The 14,260-nt window shown below is 42.3% G+C and overlaps 1 protein-coding gene across 14 annotated transcripts in view; it reads right to left on the bottom strand.

Annotated features, from left to right (window-relative positions):
- TBC1D1 (TBC1 domain family member 1) overlaps nt 1-14,260 on the bottom strand; it is a 194,034-nt gene that overhangs the window by 73,262 nt on the left and 106,512 nt on the right. For 9 of the 14 annotated variants that reach the window (XM_032495775.1, XM_032495720.1, XM_032495711.1 and 6 more), the window contains 7 exons: nt 14,140-14,250; nt 9,071-9,199; nt 7,717-7,803; nt 4,182-4,462; nt 2,268-2,429; nt 1,354-1,473; nt 243-382 (listed from right to left, as the gene is read on the bottom strand). In XM_032495775.1, coding sequence (XP_032351666.1) covers nt 243-382; nt 1,354-1,473; nt 2,268-2,429; nt 4,182-4,462; nt 7,717-7,803; nt 9,071-9,199; nt 14,140-14,250 — 1,030 coding nt within the window. Of the gene's footprint in view, nt 1-242; nt 383-1,353; nt 1,474-2,267; nt 2,430-4,181; nt 4,463-7,716; nt 7,804-9,070; nt 9,200-14,139; nt 14,251-14,260 lie in introns of those variants that run through there. The other 5 variants (XM_032495716.1, XM_032495739.1, XM_032495729.1 and 2 more) reach the window with 5 other exon arrangements.

Below are 14,260 nucleotides of genomic sequence, written 5' to 3'. Positions count from 1 at the left end.
CAAGAGCTCAGCAGAGGTGCCATTTGTAACACGCAGCGTCGTACACAGTACTGTAAGCTGCTGAGCCCTGTGACAGGTTTCCCTGCAATGCGGGATCCTCTTGAAACAGTGCCAGGCATTGCCATGTCAGCCTCTCACCCAGGGAGCTTTAACATCAGGGGATGATTCTGACCTGAAATCTCATTTCACCTCTTCTTCCACAAATGCACTTTTTCTAGTTTTATGTCGGGGGCAGGCCTCACCTTCATATCTGCCGGGAGACTCGCACGCTTTCTGTGGGGTGGCCACGCGAAGGAAGATCTGCTGCCTCCACGAGTGTCTCCTTGTCTTCACAGGGGTCCCACTGGCGTCACTGAGATGGTTGTCTTTAGACTCAAAGTCCCTACAATTACAAGATAATTGACTTATGACTGGTGGGGAGATATAAACAGGTATTTTAGCTTGACTTACTGGTTTTTTTTTTTTTAACAAAGCACTGAATGATATATTACCTTTGTACAAGTGAACAATTAGATAATCATAGACAATAAGCATGATTATATTGGGTCAGGTCAACAATCCTACATGACTGACTTCTTGCAGAATGCTTTTTATAAAAAAAGCAAGTTTACACGTCTTTAATTTATTTCTATTGTAAAAGATATTAAAAAATATGCTCCGCGGATCTTGGCTTTCAATTGGGTCTCCCTTGGTGCCACTTCAGGAAAGGGAAACTGCCTACAGGAGGCGCCACAATCTCCCCTAGTCGATGGGTAGAGAGATTTTCTTAGCATAGGCCTGTGTCTCCAAGGATCACCGCATGAAATGAAAAAAGTTAAATTATACAGAACCAGCAAAAGCAATAATTATGCAGTCACTTGATATGATTTTTTTAACACCTATATGTTTTAAACTACAAAACAAAGTATAGTTTTCAATGTACATAAAAACCATCTAGTCACTAATTTTCTTCCTATTCAAAGGACAACTTGGGGAAGCCCTTGTGAGCTACACCCAAGTGTCTACCTGCAACCAGACAGTCACCTGAACTTACAGATCAGACATCCTGACTGATACTGACAGCCAAACATGCTCACTATCCAGAAACACTTCTAATCAATTAGATGGGTAAGACTTTCTCTAATTTGCTGAAAATAACAACACATTAGTAAACTCATCCCAGTCAAAACTAGATTACAAGTTGACTCCACATTTTTAAAAAATCACATCCAGTAAGAAAAACTTATAAGAAAGAAGATACAATAGGTCTAGCGTAAATGATTTTTTAAATGGCAAAAGAACAGCTGAAAAATCCCTATGTGTCCAACAGTCAGCACTTGTACCCAGACTTGATATATCTAAATCAAACCCTACCTTTTTGTGTTCATAAAGTCAGAGGTGTTATTTTCATCTACAGGAGCCAGAAATTTTAGAAAATTTGGCACAGAGGAAGAAGAATGAAGTTTTTTCCGCAGGGCATTACGGTAGGAGATGCTAAGAGTTTGGTTGAAAAAAGAGTTTAGGATAAAGAAACACAAACAGACAAAGTATAAAACATAAGCTTCAAAATAAAAAACATTTTTATAGTTCTAATGCTAAGAAAATTAAAGCAGGTAAGAAAAACAGCTTACAAATGACATTTAACTTTCACTTTCAGTCAATAAAATTCTATTACTTTAAATGAATGGAATCAATGAATTAATGAATAAACATCAGTCCATTCAGTTATGTAAGATGAATAAATTCTAAAGATCTGCTGTGCAACATTGTGCCTACCATTAACAGTACTGTGCCTAGAGTTAGTAATACTGCAAACACGTTAAAAATGTGTTAAGAGAGTAGATCTCATGTTAAGCATTCTTACAGAGTAAAATAAAAACAATCAGTCCATCATCCAAAATGACTCCTTCCAAACTGGAAATACAGTTTTCCTAAATTAACGAGGAAGTTTCTAATACAACACAAATTGCAATGTATGTGATCAAGCACAGTCGTGTGTGTGTGTGCACGCATGTGTGTGTAATAGGGCAGGGGAATGTGAAAGGATGTGAAAGACGTGTTTTATATAAAACACATCTTGCCATTAAGATTGTTTTCATAATAATTTTGAGGAAATCAATCGATAGTAAAATTAAGTAGATTCAAATGATAGACTGACAATAACAAAACCCAAACCAGACAGACACACAAGCGGTGGCCCCGGGCTCCTGGCACGAACATCAGCACACTCTCTGCGTGAACGTGCCGGTAAGACGGACGACACTGAACTTGCCATGCGGGTGGCTCACCTCTTGGGCACCGCATTCCCACTCTGTTCTCCACTGGAGTTATGTTTGAGGTACTTAAAGAAATTGGGCGAGGAGGCAGAGGGGTTAAGACGAGGTGGAGGAGCAGGAGCTGAAGACTGACCTGAGCGACTTTTAGACTCGCCAACAGGTGGATGATTCCCACTAAACAGCAATTAGAAAGAAAGCAGGGGGATTAGAGAGAGGGGAGGGAACCACGCAGGAAAAATGGAGGGAACAGGAAGCCCGGCATTGAACAGGAACTGCCAGAGTGGGGGTGTTCTCCACTTCTCTTCTGCACACCAACTCCCGGGCACAGGCAATTTGCAGTAAAGAAAGGCCTGTGGAAGGTCATGCTTGATCACTTCCCACATGTCTATGCACCCAACAGACCTGTTTCCTCTACTCCCTTTTTAGGACCTGACGGGAAAAAAAATTTTTTTTTAATTAAAACAAAAGCAAAGGAAAGCAAAACAAAATCCAGAGTTTTAAAAATACATCTCTCTTTAAACTGAACAATAACCTGCTTCTAACGTCAAGTCTCATTTCCTGTGCATAAATGAGCAGAGAGGTCACGAGGGGATGCAAGGCCAAAGAGGTAAGCTGGGGAGGGAGGGCGGAGGGCAGGACGTTTCCACGTCCCCTCATCACCTACATCCGGCACGACCTTTAGGAAGCTGCATTCTTAGGGGAGAAGGGAACCAGGGCTGTCAGGGATTCTAATTTCCTACCATCCTTAGCTAATGCAAAACAGCAGGCTTATTAGCAAGACGGCTAGGAATCTCCAGACAGGAAGGTTTCCATCATCACTAAAGTGCCGGGAAAAGAGGGGCGGGAGCACAGCAGAGGGGCGGAATAAAAGAAGCGTGTGCACAAGGTTCTAGAAAACATGACGAGAATCCCACAAAGCCTCAACCTATCCTGGTCTCTAAAATGTCGTATGATTGAGTATTAGCTTCTGAAGTGGGTCCTGCTCTGGGATCACAGTTATCCAGCCGAATTCCAAAGAACCGCCATAACTATCTTGAAGGGCTGACTGAAGACAGGCTGAGAGGCTCCACCACACTGTCTGCGACTGCAGACACCGTCCCCTGTCCACCAGCAGCATCTCAGACGCCCCCGTGTGGACACCCCTCATCGGTGCAGAACCGGCTCCGACGCGCGCCGTACTCCCGATGTCACCAAAAGAGGGAGGAAGGGCTGCACGCAGGCAGGGCCTGCTTCGTGTTTATAAGGCAAGGGCTTTGAAAAGACGTTTAAAGTTATTTTTAATGATATCTCTGTGCCCATTCATGCTCTCTGACACCTGGGCTCAAATTAATTGCCAAGGGACCCTGGAAGGAACCCTCTGTAGTGCTTACCCAGCTCTAGAACCAGGAAACTCGCTAGAGCCCGTTATCAAAGTTAGTCAATCTTGTCGGGAGGCTCTAGAATCCTCACACTGCAGGGGACTTCAGATACTGCCCACTCCAACGGCGACGGGCAGTGACTTGCCCGGCCCAGCACAGAGCAGGACGGGGCCCCAGGCTGTGATCCAGCACAGGCGGCCCGACGCCACGCCGCCGTCCCGGCCTCCAAATGAGCAGCCCCTCCATGGCTGCTTCCTCGAGGCCAGCAGTCACCAGCCCTCACACTGCGAGAGGAGCCCCGCTGTGCCCCGCGGGCCTGCTCCGCCTGACCTGCTCCCTCACTGTCCCTGCACTGGCGCAAGTCCGAGCATCTATGATAGCTACACAGTCCCGGGGGGGAAGTGGCGGAAACAGGCACCGCTGCGAGGGTTATCTTTTAAGCCAATAGTGAAAGCTGACCTAGGCTTCTCTCTGACCCCATCAGCACGGCTGAGCCGCACGTACCTGGTCAGGAACAGGTAAGCCCCAGCCATTTATACAACAAATCTACATTTTAAACAAATCTTACTTCCGTTCATGAGGCGTCTCTGTGCTCACTGAGTGATACCTCACAAGTTTCCTCTGCGAGACCCCTGGGGACCCCTTGGCAGGCTCCGGGGGCTCCTGGCACTCCACTGGGACGTGGCTCAGGGTGTTGGCACGCCTTCTGAAGCCCCGCTGAGGTGACAGCGGGGCGAGCTCTTCCGCGGGGTGGTCCTCCGAGTCACTGGACAGGTCATCCGAGGAGCCGAGGAGCCTGAAGGAGCTCTCGGAGATCGGCAAGGCCTCCTTCTCACACACAGACGGCTCCTGGCAGCAGACAGACAGCACATCAGACACATCACAGGGCACTTGTGAGATTCATAAATCCAATTCCAACGGCAGGAAAACATTTCAGTATGCACATCTTCTGACTATAAATGCCGTCTAGAAGCCACCAAAAGTGCAACGCAGTAAAGGCCCATCAAATGCCTGCTGTTAGAGACAAAACACTTGTTTGCAGGACAAATGGGGAAACTACCAAACGCAGGTGTGAAGGCCGTAAATTACAACTTGCAACTGTCCCAAGCAAAGCTGAAATAGTTCTCTGTCTAGAAGACAGAACTCTTTACTGTTGCTTTTAAGCAGAGACAGTTGTGTAACTTGTCTGCACCGTTTAAACAAATCAAGTTCTTTATCTCAGCCAAGTGTGTTCATACATGTTATACCCATATTTTAAGACTCTCTCGGAATTGGACCTAATGTTGAGATTTAACCTGGTAATCTTGAGGGTTAAAAATTATATCCTGTATTATTCTTAGATATGGAAAAATCTCTCTAAGCACTTCTTGCCGTGGTTCAGGGCAAATCTCTTAACTTCTCCCTACACTTTAATTTCCTCATCTGTAAAAGGGTGCAGTGAAAATTTATCTCACTGGGTGTCGGAATTAAGCAAGATAATACAACCATAAGTACCCGTTCACTTAAAATGTTATACAAATGTAAGTTATTATTTATTAGGTACTCAGTGAATTTACTGAGTGGGTACGCAAACACTTGTTGAGAACCATGACAATATCTTCACACTGCAGGCTTGCCAGATGCATACTTTTTCAAGGGAATGAACTGCCACCACTCACACTTAGTGCTGCACGCCCAAGACATGGCTGGGGGCCAATATATTTTCCTCAAATCAAAAAACATAAAATAAGACAAAGTGTGCCAGCTTGTCCCTACTAGAACTGCTAGAAGGGATAAATAAATCAACACAAAAAGCGCAGAAAGGAATGAATGCATCTAATGGTGGACTGGAGAATCTAAATTCTTCTTGTTCACCTGCCCCCACAGTTGAGTGTCTTTTAGATGATAGGTATTAAGGATTTTAAGAGATTAAATTTATGTTTATTGAGGAGAGAGATTATACAAACTTAATTTTTTAGTAATTAAATTTAAAAGGCTTAATTCCCAAAACATTATGAAACGTTAATTACTTTAAACATAACTTCAATTTTTCATTCTTCAAGACTCTACAGTTACAAAGATTCTTTTAATTTAAGGCTTTAAAAATGTGTCTAAGACAATACATCAAGCAATGGCCATCATGCAAGCCTGTTCATCTCAACTCTCATTAACCCCTCCAAATTACGTGGACCAGCTCACCCTTTGCTTAACCTTACACCTGAAAGGGCCACTCAGATGCTCAGCTTCTTTGCTTCTAGACGATCCATTTATTAGAAGAGATTCAATTACATAAAAGCACATCTTTACAACAGTTTCTTAATCTCAGGATGAAAAAATATGTAAAGAAGTGCAGACAGCCACACATACAATACACATAGGTAGCTTTTGAAAAGCTGCATTTCTCCCAGAATTACCCTAGAAATTCAAGCTATGTGTATATTCCCAGATCTGTGTTTTGAAGAAGAATAAAAAAACAAGCAATAAGACTTTCTGGGAAAGTCACTTGAGTGATATGAATTTCTTCACAGTATGTTTATTTGAACTAATCTGAACACCTTTTTCCCTGTCCACTTCCACAGTACAATTCCTACAGTTTCCCCAAGATTTAATTCAGAAGCAATACTGCCCCCTCCAACCCCGCCAGCTTTTTCTGGTCTCACTGACCAAAAATATCATCCCTCCCCGGACTCCTGTGACCACTGAGCTACCACCAGCTCTTACTTGAACTCTCCGGCGCACAGCACTCTACACTCAATGCTGTGTATCTGTCACCTCCTTCTTACCAGATGAGCTCCCAGAGGGGAGGGGCTCTGTCTTATTCAGCTATATCCAGAGGATAAACAAACCATAATGCTTCCAAACTTCAAATGAATTGTGGGCAGAATCAGTATGTGGGCAACGGAGCACAGATGACACTACGTCCCACAAGATTCTAACTTAGAAAATCACATGCAGAAGGTGGGTGTGTCTAGGGTCTTGCTCCCCCAAGTGGGTCAGCATTTTAGGCCTCACCCAGGCCTATTGAATCAGAATCTGCATTTTAACCAGACCCCACTAAAGATGCACCTTAGAATTTGAAAAAGCACTCCACTAAGGCAGTGTTTCTCAAACTATAGACTCTAACACATTAGTAGGTAGTAGTATCAATTTTGTGGTCTTTTTCACTAAACTTTTCAAAACAGAATAGAAAATACCAGTATGTACCACATATTGTTTACAGTAAATTCTGTTTTGTGAAATTTTATGTGTGAGTGTGTATGTTTGTCTGTGAACCATTTTGCGATGTTAAAGGTGTAAATTACTGTTGCTTATGGTCTAAAAACTTTGAAAGCCACATGCCCCAGAGGGAGCTCAAAAGAACTTAAGATTCCTGTAGTAGGGAGCTGGCTTTCACAAAAACTCCCCTCTCTTCCATCTGAGGGCATTCTGGTCGCAGAAGGAAAGCTGACTGTCCCAGCACAAAATCCAAAATCCACTTTTCTGGTAGTTTCTGGTGGTTAAAAAGTTCAACTAACTAGGTTTAAATATGCTTGTATGTCAAGAAAGCAAGAAATTAAAACAAGGACATAGATACAGGTTTGTCACCAAAGAGAACCACCGACTTTCTCGCTGTCACAAAGCTGTGCCCATTGGTGACAGACATGAGGGCGGAGGCTTCACTGCTTATTTATAAAAATAGTAATATTTAATTATAATCATAGAGCCAGCCAGAGGATACAGTAAGTTTCAGGAATTTACCCTACATACTTCTCAGAATTCACAAACCCAATTTTGAGGTTTCTCTAACTTAAATTATTTTTAATATTTCATTTAGATTTCATTGGAAAACCGATTTAAGAAATCCATTGACTGCTTTGTGCTAAATTAGATCTCAGTGGTCTAAAACTGCGATTTTGTTCCTTTGTTTATGGGATGGCATCTGCTTTGGTAGGTAAACCTTTTTTCTTGGAACAGAACTGCATGACCAGCCCTCCATCTGCACCTGGAGGTCTGGAAGCACCAAACTTTTCATGATTGGAGATACGAGTTTCTTTTGTTCCTCTTGACAGACCCTGTATATAGGGGACGAGGAAGACCCATGTGCTGGTTTCTTCAGGGGGTCACTTAAAAAGAAATGTGCTTACCTTGCTGGTGTTACTTAACGTGCTAGACGCCGAGCTGTCCAAGTCCAGATTGGCGGAGTGCTCCTGCAGGCCTTTGGCTTTATTACCCTGCATAAAGAAAGGCAGTTATGACCTCTGAGGTTTTGCAAAGGAAGCGACCTGATCTGTTTAAATAAGCTCAGGAAAAATGCATTTACTGAGAAACACTGTTGAGTGCATATGTGCATTGAGACAATCATATTCTTTTAAGCCAACCTGAATGTTTCAAAGCATCTTTTGGATTAGTCATTGGCAGGATGACGGGCAGGGGAAGAGACATGTCTAGGAAGAGCAAGTGCTGAAGTGTGCACGCTCAACATCGCTCTCCTGAGTCACACGGCATCATGACCTGCCAGGCCGTGACACCCAAACCGCCATCTCTCCACTTGGGAGCTCTCCAAAGCAGCCCCACTCCAACTCTGGTTTTGTAAGTGAAATGGTTTTAATTATCTATAAGGTTGCTGCAAAATTCTCAGAAACATCTTCACACACAATAAAATTTAACTTCTACGAAAACTAAAGCATGATTCATCAAATGGAGTGGTTCGTGAAATAAAAAAGAACTGTAAGAAGACAACTGCAAGCTCCAGAAAGGTGCAAGACTTTGAGAGAAAATCTAACTTTTATTTCTTAGAAGTGCCATCAAGGGTATTTACACCCATGAGAACGAAGGGGGACGGGGTGGTAGTGATTTCTTAAAGAACCCCCAGATTGGAGCAGCATATATATACTCGTTCTTCCTAGAGAGCTGCAGGCCACAAACTTTTTCTGTAACGGGACAGAAAATAAAGCTGTTATGCTCCGTGGTGTCTGTGGCAACTACTCAACTCTGCAGAAAAGCAGCCTTAGACAACAGGTGAACTGATGTGATTGTGTTTCAATAAATCTTTAGTTACAAAAACCAGAGATGAATGGTATTTGACCCAAGGGCCACTGTTTGCAGATCCTGCTTAGAAGTTCCAGACATATAACAATAACAGCTGACAATAACTGGATTTTTAAATAGTACCTAGTGACACAAGGGAGAACGGAACCCACACGTTGGCGTATCTAATCCGTGCTCTTTAGAGGGACTAGCCAACAAATAACACTCTCTGGGAGACAAAAATTCCATGGATATAATCTACAAAAGAGTGAAGTTTTTTTTTAACTAAGGCCAAGATAAAACCTGAATTTTAAGTGAAGATAACATTATTCGAAGACTGAGAAGACATTTTAAAAGGTCTTACCCTTCTATACTTCATGATGAACACTGATGGAGTAAAAACAAAGAACTGAATCTCATGCTCTCTCAAAAAGTCATTTAACTTAAATTAAGAGAAATTATGGCACTTACCCGGGACAAAATACTTTCTAAAGACTCTGTTAAAGATTTCTTTGCTTTGTTCTTCAGCATATCTAGCCTAAATCGAGTGGCACTAGATGGCAATTCACTTCCAATATTCTCTGCCACAATCTGTGATGTCTAAAAAATAAAACAATGTAAAGTCAAGTCACTTAGAGCCTCCTGCCTTCCTCTTTTCCTACCTTTTTAAAAAAAAAAAAGGATTGAAAAGTCTCTAGGATGCATCTTTTTGACCCCAGGCCATATTCTTTGTGTGACCTCTTCTCATCTTCTCATCTGTCACTTGGTGACATGACTGCATGTCCAGGAAATAATTTTGCCTCAAAGAGTTGCTTTGCCTACTCCAAATGTAATGAGGAGATCTGCTTAGAAGCCAATCAGTTAACAAAGCAGCTTAGAGCTTGGGCTCGGGCTGGGTCAGAGATATGTCATTTATTAGCCGTGGCCTTATGCAAGTTACTTACTCTGAGCCACAATTTCCTCTTCTATAAATTGAGACCAACCTCAAGATCTAATCATAGCACTGTGTTGCACTGTGATTAAAACAGGTAAAGCATTAAAGCACTGGGCACAGCTTCCAGTACTAAGGGAGCTATGATTAGCTCTTTAGAGTAAAGTAACAACTTACTTTTGGGGGCATTTCACAGGGTAAGACAAAATAATCAACTGAAGAATCCATCCCCCTCTGCCTACAATAATCTTCATCCCCTTCTACAGAATCCTACTTTTTCTTCTCTCCCACCTCTTCTTTCCATCATCCCATTCGCTCTCCCCTGCAACGAAGCATCTCCTCCTTAAGTGACCATAACGTGAAACTAAATCTGTTTGCCAATCACAAAATGAAGTTTAATGTTACTTATTAACAGAGGTATGCTAAAATAAAAATTTTTTAATCCTCAAAATTAAACTGCCTCTTCTCTGGATGCTTACCTGAATGCTTCCTGCTAGATGATGATTGTTAGAAAACAACCACCACATCCTTTATTACTCTAAACATCGACTATTCCTTGTTGTTGTTACATATTTCAAGTATACAGAGAAGTGTGCAGATTAATACAATAAATGCCTTCAATTCACCCCAGCTATATCCTGCAGGTGTTGAGAAGAGTGACACTCACTCAACAAATATTGACCAAGTTATGTACCATGGGTGGGTGCCTTATTAGCTGCAATTTGGTCCTATGCAATCATTTACCAAGAATAAGAGCTTATTCAGACACAAAGCAGCCACCAGAGCAAAGGGAATTACCCATAAAGGAGCTCAGGCACCTGTATTTGACTCAACACTAGCTCACTCACAAAGGTACAAAGCTGTAGACTTGCTTTGAAACTCATAACAAAAGTTTTCATAAAAGAGAAGCATTTTGAATTGTGTTGACATATAAGGAAAATACCGGGTAAAAGACTAGTAGTATGCAGTAGATCCTACACAGAAAACCTGCGCTGGTGTTTTGTTTTTGTTTTTGTTTTTAATAAACCAGCCCATTAGAGTCTCTCTGCACTTAATTCAGTGCTGCTTCTGCTCTCCTCTACAGTCTAAAATCATTCTTCTCTGTCTACCGTCATAATTCAAATGCAACCTGAAAATTCACATCTAGAAAATAATTCATGCTTAGAAAATAATTTCATTTAGGAAATAACACATTCCTTGTTTATTTTAAACTAAGCATCTAGAAGTTTCTCCTTTAAAGTTCCTAGTTTGCGGTTCTCGAGTGAATTGTACCACAGTGCTCACACTGCCCACCCCAAGACAGAGGGGAGAACTCTAAGCCTGAACGTTTGGAGCCAAGTTTCAAATTCTGAAGCTAAAATGAAGTCCTCAGTTGAGAACCCACCATCCTGAGCTGTCACAGCATATTCACCAGCAGCTTTATTCACAATAACCAGAACCTGGAAACAGCTTAGGTGTCCAACAAAAGGAGAATAGAGAAATAAACTGTGGTATGGACACAATGAGATAAAAAGGAACACATTACTGATTTATGCAACATCAAAAACATTACGCTAAGAGAAAGAAGCCAGAACTAAAAGAGAACATACTGTATGATTCCATTTATAGAAAGTCCTAGAATAGTCAAAACTAACCTATGGTGGAAAAAAAATCAAAAGAGTGGTTGCCTGAGGGACGGAGGACTGACAGGGTGTGGGGTACTTTCTGGAGTGATGGACATGTTCTATATCTTGAGAGCGGTTGGGGCTAACTAAATGTATGAAATCCTTAAAACTCAACAGATGGTTCACTCAAGATTTGTGCAACTTACTATATGCAAATGTTATCTCAAAAAAACAGTAGATAAATACCAAACTCTCATTAATGATACGCAAACTAAGTGTTTGGGAATCAAGAGTACTAACATCAGAAACTTGCTCTGAAAGGCATCAGAAGTAAGGTGGCATAGGAGACGGACAGATACACGGCAGCAAACACAACAGTGCTAAAAACGGTTTCAGCCAGATGGTGGGTATAAAAGTGCTCACTGTGCGATTCTTTCAACTTTTCTGTATGTCTGACAATTTCTGTAATAAAATGTCAGAAAAAAAACTTATCTACTGGATAATGGACCCAGGCATATCAATGAATAGTTACATAATATTAAATTTTGATAATTAAGCTCCTAAAGGGCATGATGATTAAGATGATGTCCTTGGACCTCAGACACATGGGCTCCACGCTGCCCAGCAAACATCTTGACCCCATTCCCCATGTCCTCGTGTCTCACATGGGTATCATGCCACCGAACTCAAAAAGGCATTGTAGAAAAAATGGCAGAAGTCGTGTAAAAAATTAAAACTATGTCTGATACATGCCATTCAACCAGTGGCAGTTGATTTAATATTATTAATTTCTGTACCAGCTCAGTGAACACAAGCAAAAATGATTAAAACGTGGTACCCTTTAAACTTTATTAATTTATAAGTCTTTGTCCAAACTGAATCCTTTCCCATAAGATCAAAGGATTCATTCAGTTTGTTTTCTACTTTATGAAACGATCCCTCTACCAGCCTCCAACACCAGCATTTTAGTCTGAAAAACACGCATGGGTTGGAATCACCATGGCTCTGAGAAGTACAGCCCTGAGACTGTGGTTCATGTCTTCGGTCCACTTCTGAAGGCTGGTGGGCACAGACCACAGTTCCATTTCTCTCTGGTCAAGTCATAACACATTTTCAAAAGTTCCAGGAATTTTTAGGAGTAACAAGAAGGTAATGAAATCCACGTAGTTAAACCATCTGGTAGCAGAAAGTAAGAGCAAGAATCTACTGGTGACTCTCGAAAGTCCATCTGATCCATCTATAAAGCAGTTGCTGCTCTGAAAAGCTAAGCTCAGAGCCCAAGAGGGTGTCCAGCCTGCGGGACCACCCAACCACTGGGGATCGGGGCAACTTCCTTACAGGCAAAGACACAAGCCTCCTGGGTTACAGAATGTTTAGAAACCTCTAGTGAAAGGGATGCCCAGATGCCAGTTCCACCTTGAGGCTCAGTCTCCTTTAAATTCTGTTTTCAAATGGGGAAAAAAAAAAAAAAACATGAAATATATTTCTCCACTGTACTAGCCTATGTCCTAATCATAAAGATATTACCCTGTTCCATAAAAATGAGACTGCCCTGAGGTCAAAACTTCCCACCCACCAGAAATGCTTCATTCCCCTTTCTAGCAGTTACAAATTATTTCAAAGTTATCAATTTCCTGTTGGAGTAAGTTGGACTGACTCAGGAAGAAGAAAATCAGAACACAGAATAACTGTCAGTGGCACAAAAGAGAAGAGGAAAGGAAACAAGAAAAGAAATAGGTTGAAAAGTGAACTAGAGAATTAACTGAAAACTTAGACTGGGTAGCCCACCCAAAAGTGAACAGGTGGCGCCCAGAACTCGCAGGCGGCCTCAAGGGCACTGGCTGCAAGGGGGGGAACGTCAACACATAAAGGCCAAAAACACCACGTACTGGTACTAGGGTCGCAGCTAAGGGGCCCTAGAGTCGGCCAATGAGATTAAAAACAATGTTGGACACTGTATGTGATTAAGAGCTCAGGAAGGGCATGTGACTGCCGAAGCCAACCGGAAGGGAGAAACAAATGGGGAGAGTTGCTATGTGCGATCCCAGCAAAACTGCATCACGGTCAGGTTACCAGAAAAGCAGGGGCTGTTTACAGGGAAAACAGCAAGGAAGAGAGCACGTGACTGAGCTTTACAGTGCCTTCAGAATAGACCCCCGGGGAGTGGCTTCTGGTGGTGTTTTTTTAAAAAGTCAATATACTTTTGGAAATTTAAGATTTTTTGAACATCCTTTACTGATTTTTCTCTAGATTTTCTGGCCTACCAGTAAAAAAAAAAATAAAATGCATGTCCAGAAGTTATAATGGTTATTATGATTGACTTACACAGAGTTAAAAAAATATAGGAAAATGGTCCTTGGCCCCATGCGTACTGAATCCCAAATGCAAAACTTTTCAAAGACGGAGACCTGCAGGTGGCCCCGGCTTCTGACGCAGCACTCCTCACACAGAAAAGCTGAACAAAGCTGTGGGCAGTGGAGGTGGGAGGCGGACTCCGCACATCCATCCAGCATGCGAGATGGAAGGAACATGCCCTCCATGTGAAGGGCTCAGCACCCAGGCCAGCGTCACCTGTGCTGTGCCAGAGCGCCACCGTACATTCACACGGCATTTATGTGACAAGGAACTCGGGTACTTCCTGTAATTCTGAAGGCAGCTGTACAACGTCACTCCCGTTTTATCAGGGAGTGAGGTGACAGAGACTGGCCCCTGCAGGTCAGGTAGCTTGTCTTGGTGGCAGCTACTCGTAAACCTCACTCTTGAGGTTCTATGCCAGTCCCCCGTCAGAGCAACTGCCCCACCCCTACTACAATGCAGACAGACACTTCTCTCACCTTCTCCAAGCACAATCTAAATATTCCCAAATTTTCCCTAGTTTACCGTACATGCAACAAATGAAAATAAAATAAAAGGAGAAAGAGGCTTCAGAGCTTCAGAAAGACCTCAAGGCTCTTTTACAGAGCATCCTGGTAAACTCATAAGAGAGAAAAAGAAAAGGGCCATACCTGCTTTACCTCCCCAACATGGACATGAACTTTTTGTTTCTCTTCATATAAACATCTCAAGAAAGAAATAATCAATTCATTCTCTCGCTGCTCATTTCTTGGTCTCAATTTCTTAAAGGGG

This window comes from Camelus ferus, chromosome 2 (assembly GCF_009834535.1).
Source record: "Camelus ferus isolate YT-003-E chromosome 2, BCGSAC_Cfer_1.0, whole genome shotgun sequence".
Classification (NCBI taxonomy): Eukaryota; Metazoa; Chordata; class Mammalia; order Artiodactyla; family Camelidae; genus Camelus; species Camelus ferus.
Note: the sequence above shows the minus strand (reverse complement) of the source record. Positions and strands in the feature narration are given on the sequence as shown.